Source organism: Poecilia mexicana, unplaced genomic scaffold, assembly GCF_051168715.1.
Source record: "Poecilia mexicana isolate PSO_F unplaced genomic scaffold, ASM5116871v1 scaffold_17, whole genome shotgun sequence".
Taxonomy (NCBI): Eukaryota; Metazoa; Chordata; class Actinopteri; order Cyprinodontiformes; family Poeciliidae; genus Poecilia; species Poecilia mexicana.
This window is the reverse complement of record NW_028263386.1, coordinates 5,807,750-5,833,984: the sequence shown is the minus strand read 5'-3', so window position 1 is coordinate 5,833,984 and position 26,235 is coordinate 5,807,750. Positions and strand designations below refer to the sequence as shown.

Here is a 26,235-nt window from a genome sequence, read left to right as displayed (position 1 = left end):
ACTCTAACCAGAAGATGGCATTTTTTGATAAGTATTCCAACAAAAAACACATCAATAGTTATCTTTATGTTTGTGGTAATAAATTGACATCTTGCATAATGTTCAAAAGACTGACTTTTGATTCATTTAGCAGGACGTTAGCATTAGCCGTCAGACAGAATTAGATTTTGTATGTTATAATTACTTTTAATCTGATTTCTTTCTCACTCAGTCAAATTGCAGTTAGACGGGTTTAATTATCCCATACTCACTTTTGTTAATTGTGCTAAAAAATAAATTGTTGGAATAATTTGAATATTAGAAAATAAATTCCTGCCTCCGATGTATTTATTTATTTTTTAATAATTGGTTTCTGCATTGTTTTTTTGTTTTTTAGAACATATAGCCAGGCTGACTGTGGTTTTTATGCTTCCTTGTTTTTCCCCTTTTCTTGTGTTCCCTCTCATTCATCTGAACTCCATCTTCATTTTGCCCCCCACCCCTCTTTGCCTCTTCTTCTCCGCCCTCCATTCCACAAAGAGTAATTCCATCTCTCTCCCAGCAAACAAAGGGGGCTAATGACATGCTGACACCGAGCCTGATGATTGAATTCATTAGGCGTGCACAATAATTGCCAGGCGGCAGCGTGCGCGCACCCTTCTTTTCACAGGACAGCTGTCAAATAACAAGCAAGAGAGAATGGCTTTTTATTGTTGCACTGGAAGAGAGAGTGAGAATGAATATAAGAAATGAAGTGAGAGAAGCACCTGTTGTAGAGGGAAGCGCGAGAAAGCTCTCAGCATGTCAATTAGGCTGATGTGTTAGTGCCGGGTTGCTGGGTGACATCAGGGCTCAGGTACAGATTTTACTATATTTCTCTCCTGCTACAATCTCTTCTTCCATTATATTTTCTATAAATATTATATTGCGAGTTATTTCCAAACTTGTAATCAAAGCTGCAACTATTTAGACACATATAGGTTTTGAAACGAGTGCAGTAGCAGAAGAAAACTTTACTGCACTGCACATAAATGCAGCACACTGCCTATTATAATTATAGCTCCCAGGAAGAACCTGTAAACTCTGAAATCAGGAAGAGATGTCAGTCAAGTGTGCCGCTGACTGTGGCGAACCAGACAGCATGATAAGTTCTGAGGGGAAGAAGTTATTTCTTTTTTCCCTGGACCGCAGGGCTGCGAGTTAGCTGCCAGCCACCAGGCCAATTCGTAAAGTAGATCTGTGCCATGTTTTCATGTGGATTCTCCTTCCCCTGACACTAGAAACTAGCTTATCATGCTGCTGGGCTGACTTTTATAACGCAGAGAAAATTGTGCCAGGCTTGACTAGGTAGGATCCCACTGAGACTTGATGCTAGCTAGCGTTTTTGTTTTTCTTTGTGGGTGGGTGTTTTCAGTTTGATGTTTGTTTTAAAAACACATAACACATGTAACTCTTGGCATGCATCTTAATCTGCTTTGCTTGGTTTTTGAGGTTGGAAAATAAACTAGAAGACAAGTAAGCAAACAATTAACTCTTGCAAAGTCAATGATGCTAGCTGTTAGCTTGTCTACGTTGCTAGTTAGGTGTTAGCCTCGTATATTACAATCATAGCTGTGTTGTTTGCTGTTAGTTTTTCTACTAAAAAACTAGCAGTCTTGTTAGCTAAATGTCAGTATTTAAGGTCTAAACTTACTTGGTAGTTTGGTTGAATAACTCAGTTGCTAGTTAGCTGTTAGCCTGGTGGTGAATAGGCTTGACTGAAATGAAAATTAGCTTGTTAATGCCTCATTTGTTTGTTTGCTTTTGATTGGGAAGTTTACACACAGCTGGGCTGTTAGTTAGCCGTTAGCTTTTTATTTTACACACCTATGTGTTTGCTTGGTAGCTTTATTTATTTATTTATTTTTTTATTAGCTTGGTAGTTTGAGCATCTATTTCCATTCTTTAACTCCACATACAAAAAAGGAGCCAAAATACGCCCACCAATATGATTTAATCATCAACAGAAAATCATGTTTTATGTAACTGAAACACTGTTTTGCACCTGCAGATGCTCCACAATAGAAAGGTCTCTAAATGTGCGAGTTTTAATGCACCGGTACTTGAGATTCATCTCCTGGGAAATGTTTGTGTACCTGCATAAGTAGGTGCACTACAGGTTTTATAAACAACTTTCTGGCAGAAACAATGCTCACAGTTTCTGCCACATTGACAGTAAAACACATTTTATAAACCTTTAGCAAACAATTAAATCAGAGGTGCCAAAAGTTTTTGTCATGAAGATCAAAATTGTTAAGTTGAAATCACTTCGGAGCCACAAAAATTATTTTAAAGGGGCAGTATTATCTGCTTTGCAGCAACATAATGCCATTTTATAGCACAATCAAGTAATTATATGATAATGACTTAAACATAATTTGACTTTGTAATGTAATGCCTTTAAATTGGGCCTGTCTCTTTAAGAAACTCCTGCTCTTCCTGACATTCTGCCTTCAGGAAATCATCGCAACGTAAATACTACAAATCATAACAAAAGTTTTGCACAATTGCATAAATGTAAGACAGTTTCAAACCTTATTTGTAGCTTATTTGCGTTTGAGTAAAAGTGGACCAATGGTTGAAGCACCAAACAAAGACAAATACAGAAACATCAAGTATTGGGAATATATTTTTGTACCTCATTTTTTTTAAACTGTTAAAAAAAAATTTCTTACAAGATCGAAAAATGTCGGGGCGACCGCACAAAATCCTTCAGAGGGCCGTAAATGGCCCACGGACCGCACTTTGACCATCCCCGAGTTAAATATCTGGATGTTTGTTCCTGTTGTAGAAAACGGAGGAGGATGAACTGGTCCTGACTCCCGACGGGACCAGAGAGTTCCTGACCTTCGAGATCCCGCTCAGCGACTCGGGTTCTGCAGGTTTGGGCGTCAGCGTGAAAGGCAACCGCTCCAAGGAAAACCATGCAGACCTCGGCATATTTGTCAAATCAATCATAAACGGTGGAGCAGCCTGCAAGGTACTGAGCATCCTGTTGTTTAGAGCAGAAAGGAGAAGTTTCCTATTGATACGCTGCAAACATGCAAAATCACCAAGTATTTGTAGTCTAGTTTCTAATGAAAATATCCTATTAGACTTAAAATAAGATAAAATTAACTTACAAGTAACTTTTCAGCAACAAATGGGGGCTTAAGTAAATAATTCTTCAATATTGATTGAATAAAAGTGGAACTAGGATTTTTTAAAATCAATTTTAAGGAATTAACTTGAAATGAGTCCCTGTAACTTTCTGAAAAGTTACTTGTATGTTATTTTGTAAGTATTTTCACTAGAAACTGGACCAAAAATACTGAATATATAAACCATTTTTCTTTGACAACAGGATGGACGACTGAGGGTGAACGACCAGCTGATTGCTGTGAACGGTGAATCACTGTTGGGGAAAACCAACCAAGACGCCATGGAGACGCTGAGGAAGTCGATGTCAACAGAAGGCAACAAGCGCGGGATGATCCAGCTGATCGTGGCCCGACGAGTGGCCAAGAGAAACGAGGTAAAGAATGACTGTCATACTAAGCAATTAATTAATTAATCAATTAATCACAAGATAAATGTACCTTATGTAGCTTCCAGCAGAATCCAATTACACTTTCTTAAAGGTCTTCTTTTAACAGTTGTTTTATCTTTGCCATTAAAGCAGCATTTTCCCTAATCTATTTTTTTGCGTGATTATCTACATAACTTTTTTTGGTCTACATAAAATCAAAGTAAAATGCAACAAAAAGTAAAAAAAAAATGCTTCTTAGGAATACCTTCCCAAGACACCAGCTGTGTTTCTGTTACAAATATGTCCAAAACTTTAATATTCTGCTAATATCGAAAAAACCCAATTTTGCAATTGCTTTGTTTCCATTAGATAAGTTCCACTTACTGTTTTCTTTGTCGTTTCCACCAGTGGTAACTTCCGGTTTTGAAAAAAATCACCTCTTGCTGCCGCATAAACATTTAACAGAAAAACGTTTCCATTAAGCTAATTTATTTTGTAATCCCACTTTGCACAGCTTTATGTAGCATAGTTGTTGAAGATGTTATCGCCTCCACTCTTTAGTACCAACGTGAAGCTTCAGTGGTAAAAACACGACCGCCTGGTCATGTGAGCATCGGTTAATTATTTCATGTAGAACCAGGAAGTTTCCAGGTTAGAGTGATTTACCAATGCCTCCCTCACACACCAACACGCCTCCCAGGGGGCAGGAATGAAAACAGGCTGCAAACCAAGCGGCGCCATTTTTATTTATTTTTTTCTTACCTCCCCTCAATGTCATGTCTTTACATTCCCTGTACACCTCGGCCTGTCGCCTGCTTGAAAGCGAAGGCTGAGTGAGTGTTGGTGTGCGAGTGTACGCCTCTGGCGCTACCAGGCTTCGCCGCTCTCCTTCCCCAACCCGGTGTGTCAAAGTTTAGATTTCCCCTCGGTCCGCCTGGTAATTGAAAGCAGGGGCTCAGCCTGGAGGTGTTTTTCGCTGTGCGTCGATGTGTATGCACATGTTTGCATCAGCCTCCCATTTATGTATGCATATAAGAGTGTGTAGTGCGTGTGTGTGTTTTCAGGTCTTTTTCTGCGTTTGTTTGCTTAGACGATGCGTCGGGTGGCAAGACTTCTCAGGGAGAATTAGGACTGGATAAAACTCGGCCTTGGAGAGCCCTTCTCTTTGTTTCACATGCATAGCTGGAGGCTTGGCCTACGGCTGACCAAGTGTCTGCTTGTTTATAGGAAAAACTCTCCACAAAAGAAGGTTGAAAATCATTTTCATACTTTTTTTTTTTTTTTTTTTTTTACTGTACGGAGATGATTTACAAGCAGCATTCAGCTTCTATGCACCACAGATCTGGAACAAACTCACAGGAAACTGCAAAACAGCTGAAACACTGAGTTCCTTTAAATCAAGGCTATGAATGCTAACGCTGGCTAGCATGGCCTCCGATGACGGTTTCCCTGTAACTGTGAGCTGTTTTTCCACCATTAGAACATTGAGGAGCGCATACATGAGGTTGATGCACAGTGCTAAGACCCGCCTTCTGGTTCTGATTGGTTGTTTTTGGTCGGGATCGATGCTTTTCTTCAGACAGCAATAATTGCTCAGGTAGAAGGTTGAGGTGATCAGTCTTTTCACAGATTATCTGGCTCATATTAATCTGTAACGACATGGTGACAGCTTTAACAAACATGTAAAAAACATTTCTATAAATGTTACACACTGCAGCTTTAAGCTACTGGAGAATAATGGTGTCCTCCCCAGCCTGTCAGTCAAATATTTAAAAAAGCTCTTCTAATAACTAATTACCGTGGGACGAGAGCCTTGGCTCATTTTTGACATTTTCCTGACATATGGGATCAAATAATCCTGTATTTACTTTCCTCCCCATGTCTCCATCCCCTGACAGCCAATCTCAAATCAATCTGAAATGTTTGTCGCTGCATAAATCACAAGCCCAACTGCTTCCCGCTCCTTCACCCAGACCCAGAAACACACCAAACTGAGAGCAGCACACTTCCACACCACCGCTGGGATCCAGCTCAGCTACCCGCCAGAATATGCAATGAGCTGCGGCGTGATTTGTCAATGCGACGTCGGCCTGCTAAATCCCCTCTGCTATTACGGAGGCATTTCAGCCCCGCTCCTCGGTCGGCCAATTCATTAACTACCTCATTTAGAGTCAAGAGCAGCCAGCAGTCGCTGCGCCATATGGCGACCTTTGAAATTAGTTTGTTTCCGAAGTTGATTTGTTGGCTCCGTGTGAAGTTTTGATTGGTTTTCTTCATTCTGCTGTGATTTCAGTCATTTGTTTACCTTTAAAACAAAGAGACTGCTAATGAAGACCTTATCTGGTATTAGTGAAATCTGGACTCCATCAGAACTTTATCCGTTCATTAATGTCAGTTCCTGACCATTGTTCAGAGGTAATTTGCTCAAACTTCCTTCCGTTTTCCCAATGTATATTGGATGCCAGCTGGGCCGCATTTGTGTTTTTAAAAGTATTGATGTGGAAACATTTTAATTGTCGTCTCAATTGCTTATTGACATTTCGCCTCAAATTGCACAATCTTGTTCAGGCCCAAGAAATCAATATTTTTTCCCCATGCCTCTTAGGTCTTCACTGTTTAGGATCATTGTCCTGTTGGGGGGGAGTTTGGCGCCGTCACACTCTTAAACACAAAGGATTTGATAATGAATTAAATAACTTTAGATTACCCTGCTGCTGCCATCCGACAAGCAGAAAAGAATCAATTCTGTAGAGAAATCCTCTGAATCAATTCAGAATGCTCAAAAATATTTTAGTCTGCTTAATTCTTTGTCTAATTATATTTTTGAATAATTTAAGATTTCTATTTAAGAAAAATCCATGCAGCTAAGCTAACCTAATTACCCTTTGCACGTGACGTCACGCTCTCCAGAACTCCGCCCACTCCGCCATGACGGACATCAAAACAACCAAAGCGCTCCTGTAAAGCTCGGCTAAAAACGGACATCTAGAGTCTAAAATCGCTTCTATTTTGATGACTTCACTTTAAAAATGGTCATAGGGTGCTGCGCGGTTGGCTGCACAAACAGACAAGGGTGCAAACCAAGCTTGTCATTTTATTTTGTAACTTTTAATGAGGAAAGATGGATAGCAGCTGTTAAACATAACGATAACGACTAGCAGCTGTCAATAATAATGACTGGCAGCACTCGGTGTAGTCGTGAATTTGCAGCAAACATTTTTACAAGGTAAGAAGACTAATGTTCATATAGTTTATAAGTGTGTGTAATTAAAAATGTCAAATATCGCATTATGGAGAAGGTACGCGTTTAACCATTAACCATGAGACAATGCCGCACCGTCATGTAGCCTAGCATGTATGGGAGAAAACTGGTTAGCATCTCGTCTTTTATGCGTTTTTAAGGCTGCTGCGGTGTAAGGGGAAAGCTGTTTATGACGCAGTCATATAAACCATGTGGTGTGAATTAAAGCAAAGTCGGTAATTTGATCAACACGTCAGGAGGGAGGAGGCCTGGGTCGGTTTCTAAGCTAGCTAGCGCCATCAATGAGCTCCAGCCAGGTGTGTTACGTTCACAGACAAATTAGCTCGACTCGAACAAGAAGAAGCCATGAATAAACTGATGAAAACAACGTTGGAAAACAATTTCAGTCGCTCTGTTCAATACTAATGTCACTTCCGACATACGTCACGCGCTTTGAGTGATTAAGTGACGTAGTTGCAAAGGGTCAATTCTGGTAATTTAAGGTTCAGAATTTTATACATGAACCAATTTTTGTTTAAAAATAAACTGATGAAATTTGATACAAGCTGTGTCCAAATTCAGGGACTGCATCCTTCAACGGGCCAGAAAACTCCAATCGTTGCACCCCTAACATGAACAGTTAATCAACCCTGGTCTGCTCCCCATTCAGCTCCTTCAGACTAGCCAGCAGCAACTAGCAAACACCTGGCTTGTTATAGGAGCTACTTCTCAGTGAAACGCAGGTAAAAACAAACGTTAAAGGGTTAATAGAGGAGCCATGTAGCGATGACTTCCTGAAGGCGGAGCTTCAGAAAGAGCTGGAGTTTTTAAAGAGACAGAAGCCCAATAGACCTGAAATATGTATATTTTTAAGTCATATCTGATATGTTACGTGCCTATATGGTGGAAACAACAACACAATCTTGGACCAGTCCATCTCGTACCGACAAACTGTCTTTAATACCTAAAAGCATTGAGTTGCTGCTATGTGATTGACCTATGACCTAATAAATCCCCACTTTTTCACGTTTCTCTTCTGCTGTAGTTCTCATATGCGGAGTCCTTTATAAAAAACAGATGTTTGCTCCAGGATCCTGTCTGTGGTGGTTACTGCGGCACCTTAGCTGTTTAGTAAGAAGCAAGGATCATTGGTCAAAGACCTTTTGCCAAAATCGAATCCCAGCCTGGCCAGTTACAGCCATCGATTGGGGTAATTTGGCTCCAGTATCGACTCTAGCGTTATCTCTTGTTACGTGATGCCAGCCACGGTGGTTATCTTCATAGCGAGGGCTGTCATCACCGTCAGCAAGAAATGCAGAAGCCCCAGCAAATCAATGGAGTCAACGATCCAATGGACAAACACTAAGGGCAGAGACGCCCACGCCAGCGCACGGACCGGAGCTGCTGGGTGACACACTCTGCAAATGGTCTATTTGTCCAGCAAACAAGGAAGTGTCATCGCGGGTCTTGAGGGAAATGTCAGGCTGGTGGCGAGTTAACCTTCTTCTGCATGGCTCAGGTGGCTTGTTAACGGCCGGTGACTCAATGGCCTGTTGAAAATCTGAGCTCATTTATTCTTATCATACAGGTCGCGTTAGCAAGGAAACCTGCTCCTCTGCTCGTCCATTAGTGCTCACAGCATTTTAGTAAGGCTGCTTCCCTCCAGGCATGTTTTCTGACGACCGCAGTGGAGAAAACGCTTTTTGTTTGTTCTGGTCCACATTGTCAATAGACATCTGTAAGATTGAAACTGGTCAGACAAATACGACAATAAGGCCGAATCTGATTTCTTAGGGGTATCCCTACCTTTAGCAGAACCCTCTACTAGGCCTGACAGGATAGCAAAGTTTTTTCTGGATGATAAATTGTTCCAGAAGTTATTGTGATAAACGATAATATTGTTGTTTTCATGAACTATAATGCAAGAATGCATTCTAATAGATCAGTAGGCCTTAATTTACCAAAAAACAGTTAACACTGGAACTGTAAGACATTTTAAATATCAAAAAGAAAAGAAATATAACAACTGAAACCACAAATAAAATATGTCTACGGAATCGAAAATTCTCTTCAAAAAAAGGGCCAGTTAAGACCAAAGCACCAGATTGAAGATTAAAATCGTCCAATTTTTGGTAGAAAGAAAGAAAAGACAAAACCGACAGATTATGCAAATGGAAATTATTGAGCTCGTTTTAATCTATCATGTGATTAGTATATTTATTGCTTATTGGTACAGGCCTACCCACTATAACTACATCTATTCACTGTATTCAAGTAGTCGTAAATATATTTCATGGAGAAAATAGACACATTATTAAGAAACTGGCACAGCATTAGTTCTCACACATTTAATGCATCTAAACATACATGACAGAATGTCACTAATGGTTTCCCCAGTGTTAAAATGTTAACACTGGTTATTATGTTATTGGAAGACATTATTGACAACACTTAAAGACAATGAAATACAATGTTTTTGGCTCCCGGCTGGTCATATTTAAAAACAAATTGAAAGGAATATTACCCAAAATGGACAACGATAAGTTAGTATGTGTATGCTTAACTATACATCCTTCAAGTACACAATTAAAGTATTTACTGTATTAAGTTTTCCTAAATTCACCGCTGTATTTTAATTTTCTGGTTGTGATTGGTTGTTGTCAAAGTGAACGCTGTTTTTATTAGACATATTCCAATTTAAACACCTGCTCTACTGATGATCTGTCAGAGTTGGGATGAGGTCTGCCTCTTTTCTTTTTTAACTGAACTGAACCAAATTCCACAGCACATCTTCATGTTCTAATTGTCATAGTCAAGCTAGCTTAACTGATCTACTTCCCTCTCCTGTATTTTTTTAAATGTACCTTTTACCTTATCTTGTTATCTGGTTATCATGGTGTTGACAATTAGTAGCAAAGCACCACGTCCCTTTTTTTATATATATGGCGCATATATTTAAGATTTTATGTTAACATCTTGACAGCCAATACCAATGCTAGTCATTATTAGCTAGCAGCTACAATGCTGCAACATGTCTATACTGTAACATGGAAAGAAAATCATTTTCTCTCCCTCTAGTATGCACTTCATCCATTTTCTCTTTCATCATTATTCATTCGTCGTTCGGACACAATGAGCCAATCAACTAGCTACAATACTCGACAATCAAACGATGTCTGTAAGAACACAGGGAAGTGTTGGGAGAAGTTGTCTCCAAAGTGAATCATTGCTTGTTTTTCATGAAGCGTCACTGAAACTGAATGTGTTGACTGCTGATTGTAGTCGCCAACTATCTCAGACCTCCATCTCTTCCCTTTGTTTCAGGATTCTCCAGGAAACCCGTTGGGATCCCAGCAGACGGTAAACACCAGTCTGGACGACCACGAGCGCAGAATCTCCCACTCCCTCTACGGTGGCCTGGAAGGCCTCGATGACAACTTGATGCCACGTCAAGGAATGATTCCACGCACAATAGGTAACGATGCAAATCTCTCTGCTCCCCCTGTTTTTACTCAGGGCTTCTTTACAGATAAAATGTCAGAAGGATTTTACTTTTTCAAGTGTTGGATTTCAAATTTGTGATGCGTGGAGCGGTAGACTTCATCACCTCTGATCATCTCTTCTTAGCAGCCTGACAGTTTAACTTCCCACTTCTCTTTATTTCTCTGATTTTCCCATAAAACACAAGCCCTGATATGAGTCTTTATATACTGCAGTCAGTATTTGTGTTCATTTTTTTCTGATATTTATGAGCTTCACACTGTTTCAAACTGGATTTATTAACACCATCTGATAATATTAAAAAAACTCAATAGATTTTCTAAACGGACTTGCAAACAGACTAAGCTGGAAAAGGTGATTGTAAGAGCTGTTCCCTGAAGTACACAGACTGATATTAACAACCTGGGATGTTAAATCAAGTAGAAGATGAGCCACTGAGCTCTTTTTATTGCAATACTAGTCCGGGTTTTTAATGATACTCAAGCTGAGCGTTTTGGGTTTTTTTTGTCTTGAATAACACAAATTAAACGTAAGATCAGGAATCTATTCATTAAACTAGCACAAAGTAGAGCTGGGGGATATGACTGAAAATTAAAGTAATGCTCCCTTCTGAAGCTGCTGTCCCTGCGACCCGAATCCGGATGAAGCGGAAGAAGATGGATGGATGGATGGATACAATTTTGAGATTTTACATTAGAAACAACAGAGTTTAAAGAAAAAAAGAAATATTATTAGTTCACAGAACAAAATATAAATAGACAAAATTTCCACAAAAAACATAAAAAAAAGAATATTCTTATTTCATACAACAAAGTGTGTGGATCGATTAGTTTTTCACAAAAAATTAAAAAAGATGTAAATTAAACAGTTTGTGAATAGACTCATTTGCTGTTAAAAACATAAAAAAGATAAAATTTAATCATAGTTTAAACAAAAAATGCTAGTACACAAAATTTCCCTGAATAATACATAAAAAATATAAAAATGTATAGTTAAAACAAATAGACAAACTTTCCAATAATGTTTTTAAAAAAAAACAAATATTCTTTGTTCACACCAAAAAACAATCTGACTTGGTCACATTTTCTGCAAAAATGTTTCACAAAAACATGAAACAACAAATCTTAGTTCAACAGGAAATTTGAGAATAAAAAATTTTTCTGTGAACAAAAACATTTTAAAAAATTAAGAAAACCTATGTACAACCATTTTAGAAAAAGAGAGAAAACCAACATTCAAGAAATCGGATCGGATACAATATAGTCATAAAAACCTCATAATACAACACATTAGATTAGGAATCTTTTTTTAAACTAATCATTTATTCGATCCTTAGTTACTTGCAGAAGTTATATGATGGAATAAATAATTTAAATGTTAAGTATTAATGATGTAATATGAAGACAAAAGCCGCTGCTGTTCAGAAAAGGAGCCGACTTTAAAAGTTGAGTAGAGTGGGTATAAATAAGAAATGGAGTTGCAGAAATTAACCCTAAATGCTGTTGAGCACCCACCCAGGACAACATCTGCCTCCTGCTGCTACAATTTCAGATCAAACTAAATTGTTTGTTTTTATTTCATTCTGTTCTCCCCAGTGTTGCAACAAAAGCTGATTTCTGACTCTTAAAATGGAAGAAAAACGACAAATAAAAAAAAAATCCCCTACATTTTTTTTTATTTCGTCCGCGTGAGCCATCTGTGCCATCTGCTCTGTTTTTGTCACATTCTGCCTTTTTTCAAACTCTTAGCAACATCAGGGAGCAACAGATTGAACAAAACTTGTCTCTTTTTACAGTTTCTCTCTTACAGTGTCTGTTTGTGTGGATTTGCACGTCTTAAAACCTTTTCTGTTGCTGTGACCCAAAGCGGGCTCTGACATGGCTTTGAAGTCGGCGGGTTTGTAGAAACGTGTGTGTCGGACAAAGTGGAGATTAGCGTTTTCGTATGCATATGTAAGAGCTTTAGGTGCAGCTGTGCAGGATTGCATGTGTGCAGTACATAAATTATTGCTTGATGGATTGCTGGTTAAATTTCCTGATGACTTGAAAAGAAGGACTTCTGCACACCAGATGGTGCAACGACACAAATTCCCTGTTTTCATTTCACAAAGCCTTATTTTTATTCTCATGAAAAATGCAATAAAATAAAGAGAGCAACTCTTCTGCTTCTGATAGATGATTGCAAGTCACTCCAAACAGGAAATCTGACAGAAAACCCCTCACAGTGCAAACAGATTTAACCGAGGAAGAGTTGATGCACCAACTTTTAATCAGCTTTTTAAATGAGCTTCCGCTAACTCTGCCTCATTAATCAGTGCAACATAATGTTAAAGTGAGAACTCTGTTTTCCCTTCATGCAAATTGGTTGACACTGGCACCGCTGTGAGTGTAAACAAAGGAGGGTGACAGAGGAAGTGTTAATAGGTGAAGCTCCATCATGCTGCTGCAGCGGCTACGTTCAGCCATGCTTAACAAACAGCAACAACTTATAATGAGCCTGCAGGGTCGAAAGTGAGGAGAAACGGGCCTGACTTAACTCATGCAAACAAGATCTCTGTCACTTAGCCGAGCAGACAGGCTGATTGTTACATCTCTAGAACAAGAGCAGCAAGTGTTTACTGAGGTTATGCATAATGTCATACTGTGCACAAATCTAGAGATGTTCTTTTATTTCTCTATGTAGATTTATTTATTATGATTTATCAAAGTTTTCTTTGAGTATCTGATTCATTTCAGATTCATTTTCAACTCTTGACTTTTAAGTTATTCTAGAATGTGGCTGAATTGTGATTTAACTGTTTTATGTCAGTCTATATTGATAATTATCGAGTAGTTTTTTTTATTTTAAATATCTGAAACTTTTAGTCTAACATTTCCTGTTTTATCCAGTTTTCTCTCCACGCCGTTGTTTTTTATTTTTAAGCAGTTATTAGGCACATAGAAAAAACCTGAAACGGCTGCTGCGCCTGTTACTCAGCATGTTGTTGCTAGGCAACCGAAGCTAAGCAGAACTCAAAACTGCTTGTTACTCAGCATGTTGTTGCTAGGCAACCAATGCCACCAGTCTTGCTTAGCTATTTGGGAAAGATTGAGCAGCTAAAGTCTTTCCTCTGCCTACGTCTCCCAGAATGCTGTGCAGTTCTAGATTGGAGTTTGGTAAATGTGCTATACATTGGATTTTCTGTCATGCGTATTGATATTGATCACATGTCTATCGCAATATATATCTTATTGATTTATTGTCCAGTCCCAAGTGATTCAAAAATAAAAAACCTAAATGAAAAACCACTGTAGCTTAGTATTTTAAATTGGACGTTTAGGCACTTTTTCTAGGGACGCAACAAACATGATCAGGAATCAGAAACACAAAAATCCAAGATTTTTAGTTAAAAACCTAGTTTGGATTATATTTAAAGCACAATTATAAAAAGTTATAAGTGATTTAAAGGTTTTAGAAAGCACACATAGCATGCAGTTGAAAAGAAAAACTAATAATTTAAATCCATTTTCACAAAGAAATTAAAAATGTGTTAAAAGTTCAACCCATTTGAAAGTTGTGATTCTTCTGACTTTAAATAAGGGGTAAAATATGGTTAAAAATTTGATGAGAATCCAGCTGTTAACAGCCGCCACGTCTGTCCTCCCGCCGTTCGTCACTTCCAACATGTGAGGATTAAGACACGTTCCATGCAGACGTTGATTCATCAAACCCGACACTTTCCACAAATGCGTTTCTGATCCTTCGTCACGTGTGACACCGGATTGACCCGATCGAGGAAGGAAAGTGAATGTGGAATCTGCCGCACAATGGGACACAAAGCATGTCCAACATCCATGATGGTCCAAGCGTTGGATACCAAAACCTCATGATTTATTCCCTCCTTATGAAACACTGATCGTTCTGTTACAGTCTGTGCATCTGAAGGGGCAACTTGAACCCGGATATGATTAGCAAAAAAAAAAACAGGATCTTTCTGCTTCATATGGATTTAAAATTGAGTGTGTAATAAATTTCTGCTGACCTAAAAGTGTCCAAGGACTTGAGTTATAAAGCATTACTCAGCAGCGTTGGGTCAGAGGGAGACTGGAGAGGTCAGATGGGGATTAAAGTTTAATTTGCCTGTGTGGTGGAAAGTAGAGAGGATAAAAACCTCCAGGGTTGCACTTTAAGCTTCAAACTTCTCCTAGATGCTTTTATAGAGGTTTTCATTGCCACCAAATGTTTGTTTATTTTTAGTGGTTGGACTTGATTAAAATTTTAATGGAGAAATCAGATATTAACAAAATAAGCAAATTTTTTGCTGGTAATTTTGTGAATTAAAAGCCTTTTTATTGTTTTTAATGTGTGTTTTAGTTTGTCCAACTCTGATTGTTTCAAAGCGCCTCCCCCACTCAGCTCCTCCAGACTAGCGGCATCATATGAACCGCTTCAATCCAACTCTCCTAAGAACGGCTATAAACAGCATAATGGAGGAGCATTGTTGAAATGACATGCTGAAGGCGGCATGTTGGAAAGAGCAGAACCTTCTGAAAGAGACAGAAGCCCAATTTCCATATATCAGTTTGTAAAATCAGTCATGTTTGCTATATAAAGCTTTTTTATAGCAACTCAAGGTAACATAGTTACTTGATTGTGCTGTAAAGAAGCAGTGTGTGGCTGGAAAACACATAATACTTTTTGGATCTATTTTTTTGGCAGCCATTTTTGCCAAGTCTCTCTTACTTACTGTTGAGTCACCAAAGGTGTTTACACACCTGATAGTCAGGTAGACTCGGTTCAAACTTGCAACATGTGTTACATTTTCAGCTGCTGTGATTGTCTTTCACACTGCACTGAGTCAAACAAACCGAACCCTTTGAAAAACCTGTTCTCCTCCTCGCCTGTGGGGGCGCTGAACCAAGAACCACTGAAGGAAACGACATGAAAACCTCAGAAGAAGACGTGACATGAAGACAACTTCCTGCTTCACAAAATGTAAACAACAATGGAATATCTTCGGATTTTAGTGGATGTTGGTAAAAGACCATGAGCCGTTTTTCCTGAAACGCTAGACTGGCGCTTTTGTTTTGGTTGCGTTTACCCAAAATGCCCTGCTCTTGTCTGCTTCCTGCTTTGGAGCGGACTCTGGTTTGCTAGACATTCTTATATTCATTCGAACTGCACCAGACTTCACTTCAGCCTAACCGAGACCGAGGTTTTCAGGTGGGTTAGAGTTCGCTTGTTGGTCTGCATCGGATTTCGACCAGAACTCAAATGAACCGAACTTTCCAGGCTAATGGAGTGGAGTTGGATTGAAGCGGACTGAAGAGGACAGGTGTGAATGCACCTCCAGATTTTGTTCTGGGACTTTGATGCATTGCAGTACATCTGGCAGACGAGCCTCTCCTGATTTTTCGTGTGAAGAATTTGTGGATTTTAGCAGTTTGCATCCCCTAGCCGCCGTGAATACCAGGGCCCCACTGTCTTGTGATTTCATTGTAAATGAGATGTTTGATATTGTAGTTTGCAGAATAAAGTCCCTCCAAACCGTTTCAGTGATTGCTAATCACCTTTTGGCTTCTCACCACCTCCACCAGGCCAACAAATGTGGTGCATCTGTCTTCAATTTGGGTTAATTTAGCTTAAAAAGAAAAAGCTTCAGGGAGTTTGTGTTTGCAATGATGGATCAGCAGAACAGTGTGCAAGTTTCTTCATGTGTGGTCTCCAGTTGAAGCTACTGAAGACATTGCAGAGTAATTTACTGCTGCCACACTTTGTGCTTTTTTATAAATGACCTCACTGGATCGAGGACGGATCTGGAAAACTTTGGGAAGTCGGCGGCTGAACGTGTGGCTGTCGGCTCCCAGATGTGTGCGCGTGTAAACACAAAGCCGGAGCTCTGCATGCGCGGCGGCGGTCGTTTCTCTTGAATAGATTATTGAGAGTGCTTGGGGGAGCCTTTCACAGTTGCCTGGAATAAGTCTGTTGTAAAGCTGCCACAAAACATAAATCATGCATTAGAGTTTCTTAGAAGACAACATCATTCCTATTCAGAATGTATCGTCTTTTCTGGCCCCGCTGCACGCTCTTAGATCACTCGCTGGTTTTTCACCCTCAAGATGCCAAGGATAAGAGAGCGGCTTAATTATTCCTTCAGGCCAGAGGCTTTCAAGGCCCGGCACCCCTGGCAATAACCTCCTTACTAATTATGCAAATGGATCGAGACAAGACGAAATGAAGGGGAGACGTAAAACCTCTGCCCGTCTTTCGCCTCATGTTATTCTCACTCCATCCTATTTCCATTTGCAACAAAAACGTCTTTTTCCCCCTTTACCTCCAGGTATTTAGTCATTCTTTGCAGCATTATAATAGCCTCTACAGCTGAATCTAAATAAACTGCCACCTATTGTTTGCCTGCAGCTCCGTCCAGAAGTTATTATGTCCTCGGGGATCATTAGAGCGTAAACAGCGGTTTGATCCTCAGGTGATGCTGGGTGTGCTCTCCCTCCGCTTGGCAGGCGTATTGTTGCTGGACGACGGCTGCCCTTGGGTCCTGGCTCTAAAACAAAGAGGCTTTTTTTACGCTCCGCTCTTACCAGGCCACCGAGTTGACAGATTCATTGGTTTTCTACTCAGTAGCTGCCAGTTGATTGTGCTTTGTGCTGCGGTGATTCAAACTGTGGCATTGATGGGATTCTCAGTGTTGCACACTGGACTGCTTAGGGAAATGGGATTAAGTTGTTGTGTGTGTGTGTGTGTGTGTGTGGTCTTGGAGAGAGAGATGCTGAGCTGAAACACTCAGACTCCCAAAATTACAGTGAATCAACTTGAACAGCAGGGAGGAGCTGAAGGAGCAGCATTTTCCACTAAAACCACTAAAACGATGAAGGATTGACACTTTTAAAGGCTACATGCACGCACTAGTACCACCAACACGTCCAGGTTATTCAAGTCATTATTAACCGTTTACCCCTGAACGCACCATCTGTTGACAGGTCCAGCCTCTTCATCCTTTCACAAAATATTAAAATTAAACATCAGTGAAATCTAAACCTTGAATCTTGATTTACGTCTTGAATTTTCAGTGCAGCAGAGATTTTTCATGTCATTGTTGCTCCACTTCTTCTCCAGAAGCATTTCCTCCTGGCTGACTGAATAATCTGTGTTGTTGCTGGTCGTCTTGTGAACCAGATCTTGTCCAGATTGGACCTTTCACTCTGGGGGCTGAACTCTTTTTCTTTTTGGCCATTTAAAGTGATTTAATTGCAGAAGTGATGCTTTATCAGAAATATGTTTATAAATGTGGATCCTGAGGCGTCCCACTCAGGAACAGAAAACACCAAGCAGAGAGTTTTTAATTGACCCGGACTTGCATACCTTCAGGCCTCTCCTGATCCCGTCTTTGTTTTTCCTTTGAGCTCGTTTCCATCGGTTCATTCAGCCGCTGGCTGGAAGCAGCGGAGGCCCAGCGGCACGTCGGCCGTCTCTGCGCTCAGTTATGAGAAACAAACAGCAGGGCTGGCTCAGGTCTGCAGCTTTAAACTCCAAACGCATCCAAACGCTGTCTAAAGACAAACAAACTTCTCCCTAAGCTCGGTACACAAGCCCTTTCTGAAGCGTCGAAGCTCCCCGGTTTTTGATGCCAATTTCAAAACGCAGATTAAAGACCGAGTCATGCGCTGCATATCAATGCCTTTTTTAAGCTGTGCTTTCTCTGCCTGGGAAAAGAAGACTTTTATATGTTTTTTCCCCTCAGTTGAGGAAAGCTTTTATCTGTATTTGTGAGGGCACAGCTTGAATTAATCTTTGTGTTTTGACATAGAAACACCATTGTGCCCCGCTGACTAACTGCTTTTGGTAAAAGCTGATTAACTTCGAGCGTTTTCTCTTTGCTTTTAGACCTCAAAGTATTTTTGGGGGGCTTCAAAGTTTCCAATTATATTATAGATGTTCTAATAACCGTCACTCCTGATGGAGTTTTTTATTTTCTGGCCAATACATTCATGACAGTTTTAATGAGTTTTTCTCCTCCTGTTGGTTGAACTTTGGTAGGTTTTTGCCTGCAGCTAAAAGGAATAATTAATCAACTTTTATTTTGGACCAAAGTATGTGGTTTACCTTTGTAGACTTAGTTTTAAATACTGGGAAACCAAAGACTTGCAAAATGATTTTTGTTATTGGTTTCTTTTTAATGAGGGAGGAATAATTCATCACCAATGTGCATTTGTAGTTTTGGGGGGAAAAACTACTTTGTGTTCGAGCACAAATGGATCAAAAATAATAAAAAACATCACAGTTTAAGAAATTAAGAATTATATTTATGATTAGAATGTTGTTTTAAAATAAAAACAGCCATAAAGTTGGTAAAAATAATCAGGTCTTTACATATTTATTATGTTCTGTTCACTAAAAAATCAATTTGTTTGTCCATCTATCCATCCACCCTTTAATCCATCTGTTTATCTGAGTCCGTCTGTCCTGACACCCGTTTTTAGCTTCCCTGTTTAAAGTCTGTCTGCTACATGAACCTCTGCCTTAAATTCAAACTAAATTTTTCTCATTTTTTCTTTCAAAAATGGCTAAAAATCTGTGAAAACTGTTGAACTGCAAACATTTGCTTCTGGAAAAGTTGTTTTAACATGAGGGATATGTGTGAACGCTGAATGTGGAGAGGGTAATTCAGTCTTTCCAGTCAGTTTTTAACATGGATGATTTAAAATGTGACACAGATTGCAGTATTTTATTTGGAGGCGCTGAAGCTGCGGGGCGCCGGCCTTTTGTTTCAGTTTTGATGGATTTCTCTCTGAAATATTAGTTTGCATCAGTTCTCGGTGTAGAAAGGAGCCTTTTGCCCTTTGATTCCTGACGACTAACACAAGAACTTGACATTTATTATTCATTTGAACCATGTCTGGTCAGTCGGAGTCAGGATGCGCTTGGCAGCTTTTACAGCTGGAAGATTAAAACTGCACGTTTGGAAAGAGATGAGAGGAATAATAAATCGCATCTCCTGCAGGAAACTATCAGCTCTCTCCGACCGTCAACATGCCGCAGGACGACACCGTGATCATCGAGGACGACCGCCCGCCGCTCCTGCCGTCCAACATGTCCGACCAGTCCTCGTCCAGTTCCCATGACGATGTGGGCTTCGTGGCTGATGTGACTCCGGCGTGGGCCAAAGAGCTGCCTGCTCACAACGAAAGGTGCATTTAAATGCTTCATTTTTCTAAATATTTTCATCTGCAGCTTCTTGTAGATGCAACCTGCAGGGTTTCCTTATGTTGAAACTTTTTAAGCTACTTTGAATAAATAATTGAGCAAACTGTACCTCTACTTAGGTAACTCCAATGGTCTTCTTAAAAGATGGAGTCACTGGGAACATTTCTTAAAAATATAGTCAGTGTTTTCAGCAAAGTTGAGCTGACTGTCCAGGAATGATCCGAGGTAGTTTTAACAAGTTGGTCATCGAGAGAAACTGGAACCACTTTCTGGTTTTGTTGTCATTTAATGAGTTCCTTAAGAAATTGAAAAGGTATGGTGTGTTGTGAGGGAATGTATCTTTTTTGGTTCCAGTAATGCCAGAATTAATCTTAAATAATAAAGACTTAATGGTATTCTGATTAGTAATTTAATTATATTAGATGTTTTACCACCCCCACGCCACTAGAGGCAGTAGCAGGCTGGAAAAGATGCGACTAAGGAGCAGATTTAGAAGTACACAGAAAGCTTTGTTAAAAACTGTGAGCTGCGCTGGAGAAAATAAGAAAAATTCAAATACATACTGAGAGTGAAACTCCTTCCTAAAGAAGATATATCACAGATTTTAAAAGAAAATAAAAACGGGAGACCGTGGATATTATAGGAAATAGCGCCACCTTCACTTCGGGAGTGCAATGGTTTCATTTCCAAATAAGGTCTGAGACCGACAGTGGTCCGTCCCGCCACTTTCTGTTTGCTGCAGCGAGGTGTACTTGAACTGCACTGCTTGATAACAAGTAAAAGCAGAAAAAAAATCTTATGATTTCCTGCCCATTTCAAGCACAGCAACTTAAAATCGTTGACGTCTCTGCAACAGGCTGCCTTTGAAAAGAGCTGATAAATATTAGTTACATCCGTCCTGTGAAATCGGCTTTTCTCTCTGTACTTGCAGCTCTCTGAGTCCAGATGAAAACGATCCGGACGTCTCGTTCCAAAGGGAAGGCTTCGGACGCCAGAGCATGTCGGAGAAACGCACCAAGCAGTTCGGAGACGCCGCTCAGCTCGAGATCATCAAGACGCGCAAGTCCAAGAGCATGGATCTAGGTACCGAACTCTGATTTGCAATGCTTGGGTTTTATTTTAATATTTACACATTTCCCCAGAGAACAAAAAACTCCAATTAATTCCAGTTTATGTGAACCAAACAAATTATTCATAGTACTTCTTCCCCCCAGCTTAAAAGCAGAATTATTTCCAACAACATACAGCTCAAACATAAATGTCACCATTTGATGCGGTGAACCAGATTACAGCGTAAGCTAATTTGTAAAGGAATTGAAAGTTTGTTTTTCTGTAATTAATATCAGGTTTCTGTAAAAGTGAACGCTCCAGAAACGCCTCCTCTTATGCAACTTCTACTTTCTTCTTTCGAAATAACTCCTTGCATAATTATACACCTAATCATCTCAAAAAGGTTAAATCCTGAAATTTGCGTCACCTTGACGACACTTCCCTGCACGCTCCAGGTTTGTTGTTCAAACTCTTCCTATTTTCTCTCTCGGTACGAAAAACAGACTTCTTCTCTCACCAAAGTCAAGAACTTCTGTGTTGATTCACCTTGAAATGTCTTCAAACAGTGGCTGATTGCTTTGGCTGCAACAGGCTCTCAGCTCGCACTCTCTCTGTAATCATATCTAATCTTCTCGACCAGATTGCCGCTGCGTGCCGTGTTCATATCGCGACGACTCTGATTGCTATTCTCAAACTGTATTCTCACCTCTCCAACCTCTCCTCCTCTTCCTCGTCTCGCATGGCGTCCGGTCCTGATTGAGACGAAGCCCCTTTGTGATGTTTGCAGCTCAGCCTGGATGTTGCATGTGGAATGTCATGAGCACTTAACCTAACCCCAGATGTTTGTATCCCTCCTCCTTCCTTTAACAGTAGCCGACGAGATTAACCTCACTCCTCGTGCCGACACCGACGCAGGTAAGGACCGGTGCACTGAAACCTCCAATCAGCTTCTCTCCTTTCACATCCTTCTGCCTCACATCTTCTGATAAAAGGTGCATTTTGGAGATTTGTCACTCAGTTAGATGCTTTAGAGAAAGTTGTTTACAAGAGACTGTTTTAGGATTTTAAAAAGCCAAATCAGAGTTAAAAACTGCAGAAAAGACCCATTTCTGAACTGAATAGTTGTAAACAATTTGCAGCAAAAGGTTGAAAACATCCCCAAAAATGAGCAGTAAAAATAGGGTGGGGGAGAACTTGTTTTATTTTGCATTTTTCACAATCTTATCTTATTTACTTCACTATTCACTTTTTTTTAGTTTTATAAAGAAACTCATTACTTTATTTTACCAAATTAAGTTATAAAGTAACCAAATTCATAGTCATGATAATTTATATACTTTTATTGTATGTTTCACAAATATGTTAAATCAATTTTAAAATTAAATAAGTTTTTCTATTTTGATCTAATTGTTTTTATGAGGTATTTTGATAATTTTTGTTTGCTGAATTTTAAAAGAAAATGTTTTTATTCTAGCTTGTTTACTTTTTTAAACGATTTACAACACCGTCACATGTACTTTAATGCACTCTTTTGACTTTTAATATTAAGTTATGAGCCATATATTTATATATAGAACGAGAAATTCATGTAGGAGAAGCAAAACGTGCTAAATATCATAGTTTAACGCTCTTAGCGATTCAGCCTCTAATTAGTGGAAAATTAGTGCATTAGCAGAAGAGTGTCCAGTACTGATCTGCTGGATCTTAATATCTTAAATGTTGTTACAAATCCCATCAAAATATATGAATTTATTTCTAACCAGTGATTTTGATGCCTCCAAACCAATTTTTTCTGTCTCACATCCATCTGTGTGTGGTTGTTAAATATTTATAGAAAAGAAGATCAATGTGTGTTTAAAATATGCACAATTAAAGGTTTTGGGAGATGTTTTTAATTGCTCAGTCGGACATGTTTTCATCTGGGAACAAATGAATTTCCCGCTGCCTGTGTGGCGTTGTGGATCTGATCGATTCCTAACAGGATGCGACTCAAACCGTACAGGAAAACACGGGACAGGCATTAAATCGCATTGATCTAGAAAAATAAATCCACCAGCAGACTTGCAGATTGTTTTTTTTTTTTTCTTTCTGTCCAGTTTACCCACTGCTTTGCTCTAAATGCATTCCCGCAGCGTTCCCACCCTTTTAGCATCAGGCTCGCTCTTGACAAGACAAATTTGTCAGCGTGCCGTCTGAAGGCTTGCAGTCCTTCCTGTGAGTTTAAGGTCGCTGCTGAACACAGCGGTGGAAGCACTTGGGTGACTGCAGATTTGATTTTCTCCTGTTTTTGGCTCAGATGCAGCTTTAGCACTAATTGTTTTGCCTGAGATTCAGAGAGGGAGAGCGCAGAAAGCTCTCTGTCCTCGGCTAAGGCGGCGAGCTGACAGCAAGTCATCCGTCATTGTCAGGTCTCGTGTAGTTTCGCTGTCGCCTTGACTGAATAAAAGGCTGAAATCAGCGGCACGTAGAGGAGGAGAACCAAGAGGCGGAGGGAGTTTAACTCTTGGAGAGGGAAAATGTTTTGAAGCAACATGAAGATGTCTCTGAAAGAGTGTGAAACCGCGGAAAAAAACACAAACTGACGCGTCGATCTGATGGTTTAATCGAAACCTGTGTTGGCAACCACGAGACGGAGAGGAGTTTGATTCCAACTTTCTGTCGTTATGGCAGCATGAGTCAAAAAACGAAAAGGTTCTTGCATATTTCATGAGGTGTTTCTGCCAAATGGTGGCAACAGATGAGTCTGCCGTGTTTACGATCTGATAGCAGCCAGGAAAAGTAAAGAGTTGGCATGCAGAAACCGCCGATACCTCTGATTAAAGTAAACATTTTAATACCAGAAAAACCAAAAGGAGGGTTTCAAAGGTTTGCGTGAAACTAATGTTATGTTTGAATTGGTAATTTGTGTCTCAAAGTACCTGAACAACTATGTTTCCATTAGATAGACCTCCACAGTGACTCCTAAAAACTTTGAACCAACTGATGTACTTAACATAACAAATGCAAATTTCAGCAGTTTTAAAGATTTTTTTCATGGAACGATTGCAATAAATATCCACAAAAGAATGACTCCAAAACCACCAGTAATGTTTTTTTTTCCATTGGGTTGGAAACTGTTGATTGTGCAGGCGGTGCAGTTTTTATACTTGGTGCACAAAGTGGTGCAAAATGAGCCCTCATTTTGAGTGAGAGGTGGTGCACAATCCGCATCAAGATACTAAAATTCAGAGACGCATGACAAAGTGTTGAGAGAGAGAGAGCGCGAGATCAACTCGTCAATGTTTGAACTGTAAAGCTAGCTTAGCCTGGAGGGAGGGCAAGTGATGCCTGGTCACCCGCCAGGCTGATGATGCATTGTGGAAAGCTATAGAGTGACTGATTGGTTTCTTTGATGAAAAATAAAATTTGTCTTAATTAGCTAAACAAAAAGGTTTTATAGGGATGCACAATAAATTGACATTAACATTGGCATCAATGTCAATACCAATGTATCATTATCAAAACTATATCTTTAGTTTTAAGCTTTAAAAGTTTATTTTCCATATTTATAGTCTCTGTGTTGCTGGATCCATGAAAATTGCTTTTTCTTCTCAGAAAACCTCATTTAAATTTTTGTTCAGGCGTTTTCCAGTTTTAAACAATGGACCAAATACCATGAGAGCACTCACTCCTTCAGATAATCTCGGTTTTAATTAGGAACCTTTTGTCTGGTTTTAGTAATCCTTACGGTTCACAGGTGCTGATTTCAACTATTGTGACCAAGACGAACATCAACAGTGAACTTTCTGTGAAAGTTTTTCACTTTCTCACATTTAGCTCAGGTTTATTTTCACTTTTTGTGCCCTTGGGGATGATTTTTAACCATTTATTTTAATTTGTCTTAAATATAAATGGTCCATAGTCCACTTAGACAGGTCAAAACCCAGCCGTTCAACTGAAACCAAAGACCGGCGATGTTTTGGTCTCCAAAGGGAGTTTTCGTCCTGCTCTGTGATTGGCTGAAGCGTTTATTGACGCAGACCACCGCCACATGGTGAATGAGGACAGTGTTGAACTGCTGTTGGTGTTCAGGATCTGTTAGTCATGTCATAAATCTCTGTGAGAAAATGTGAGTCTGAACAATCCCAGCGACATAAACCCTAGAAATAACTTTAAATTCAGCTGGAGTCTTTTTGTTATAGCTGGAATTACAAGAGTAATGTTTACCAGATTTGTAAACATTGCATTGTGACCTGATTTTATTGGCAGTTGGGTTTTTTCTTCCCATTTTAATTTCTTTTAGCTTGTGTTTCCTCCTCAGTTTGTGGGCAGGTGGCTGACTGAGCAGAATTTCACAAGAAATCACTTTGCCAAGTTCGAAGTCAGAAAAAGTTTGCCTGTTTGTGGCTGCGTGCCATTTGTCAGATCTCCAATAACGTGTAAATTACTCTCCATTTTATTTATTTTTCCTGTGATGCTGTCACTGATGTGTGACTGTTGTGAATGGCAGCAGGCAAAGCCTTTAAATAAAGTGGGTGTGCAGCGTGAAAGCCTATCAGCCCAGCTCTGGCTGAGACGCTGAGGGAACAGGACAGGTTGATGAGAATAAATGGGAGGCCGCTAACCCAGAGCCTTGTTCACTCTGCATGTATTCAATTTTCCAGTTGAGTTTTTTTGGCTCTATCTGTTTATTTCTATTTTTTCTAGCAGAATCAAGCATTCAACATTAAGTACTTGGGAATATTCTGCTATTTTGATATGAAATTTAACTATTTTTTCCTGCAAATTTATTCAGAATTGCATTTTAAAAATAGAATCTTAGATAAAACCATAAAAAATGGAAAAGAATAGAAATAACCTCGATTATGGAGAAATTCAGGTGTACCAGCTTGTAGATTCACACTAATATAACAAACATATTTAACAAAAAGCAAGAGTGATCGACAAGCTCAAATTTACAAGAAGAAAAGTTATTAAAATGCCATACTATATTATATACAAATGCTTTTACACAATAATCATTTGAAATAAACCCAAAGATTTTTTTTTTCCATTTCTTTTTTCTGGACTGGTGCTAAAAACAACTCGCCCCATAAATATAGTCTGCATTGATCAAATCAACATTCAAATCTGATGATACACAATATGATATTGTTTTTCTTCAATATGAGAGAAGAAAAACCCACAATTGTTCGTTGATTCCCACGATTGATTAAGAAAAAAAATAGAATTAAATTATCATTTAAAGATGTTAGAAAAAACAGCTTTTATTGCTAACTTTATTTGCTCTGATTTTTTTTAAATTAATGTCAGTGTTTGCATTCCGTAATAACCAAAAGGCGGGAATCACCATGGCAACAACTGACAAAGAATTATTTTTTATTTTTCCTGCCAAAATTCTAACTGGGAAGCTTTTAAAACTAAATGGGCTCTTTGCACCTCAGCTTCCGCGTTCGGGGTAAAGCGGCTCGATTGTTTCCGATCCAATACAAATATCATTTACATTAGGTGCTTTCAGGGCTTGGCCAAAGTTTGTACATCGATCCGAAGCCCCAACAAGTCAGCTGGAGAAAGGTTTTAAGATGTTCGCCTCGTTATACATTCACTGACACGAAGGTGAGTTTTACTTAAACTTTGTGGCTAACATTAAGGTTAGCTTATGCTAGTAGGCAATATTCTCGGACATTGTTCTTGTAAAATGTGCTATTTAAGTATCTAAACATTCTAACGGACAATGTAT

The 26,235-nt window shown here is 39.3% G+C and overlaps 1 protein-coding gene across 6 annotated transcripts in view; it reads left to right on the top strand.

Annotated features, from left to right (window-relative positions):
* Nucleotides 1-26,235, top strand: part of LOC106929164 (partitioning defective 3 homolog) — a 254,421-nt gene that overhangs the window by 147,470 nt on the left and 80,716 nt on the right. For 4 of the 6 annotated variants that reach the window (XM_088014938.1, XM_088014940.1, XM_088014937.1 and 1 more), the window contains 6 exons: nt 2,810-2,998; nt 3,362-3,532; nt 10,092-10,242; nt 19,264-19,450; nt 20,398-20,549; nt 21,387-21,431. In XM_088014938.1, the coding sequence (XP_087871064.1) occupies nt 2,810-2,998; nt 3,362-3,532; nt 10,092-10,242; nt 19,264-19,450; nt 20,398-20,549; nt 21,387-21,431 (895 nt within the window). The remainder of the gene's footprint in view (nt 1-2,809; nt 2,999-3,361; nt 3,533-10,091; nt 10,243-19,263; nt 19,451-20,397; nt 20,550-21,386; nt 21,432-26,235) is intronic. The other 2 variants (XM_088014942.1, XM_088014939.1) reach the window with 1 other exon arrangement.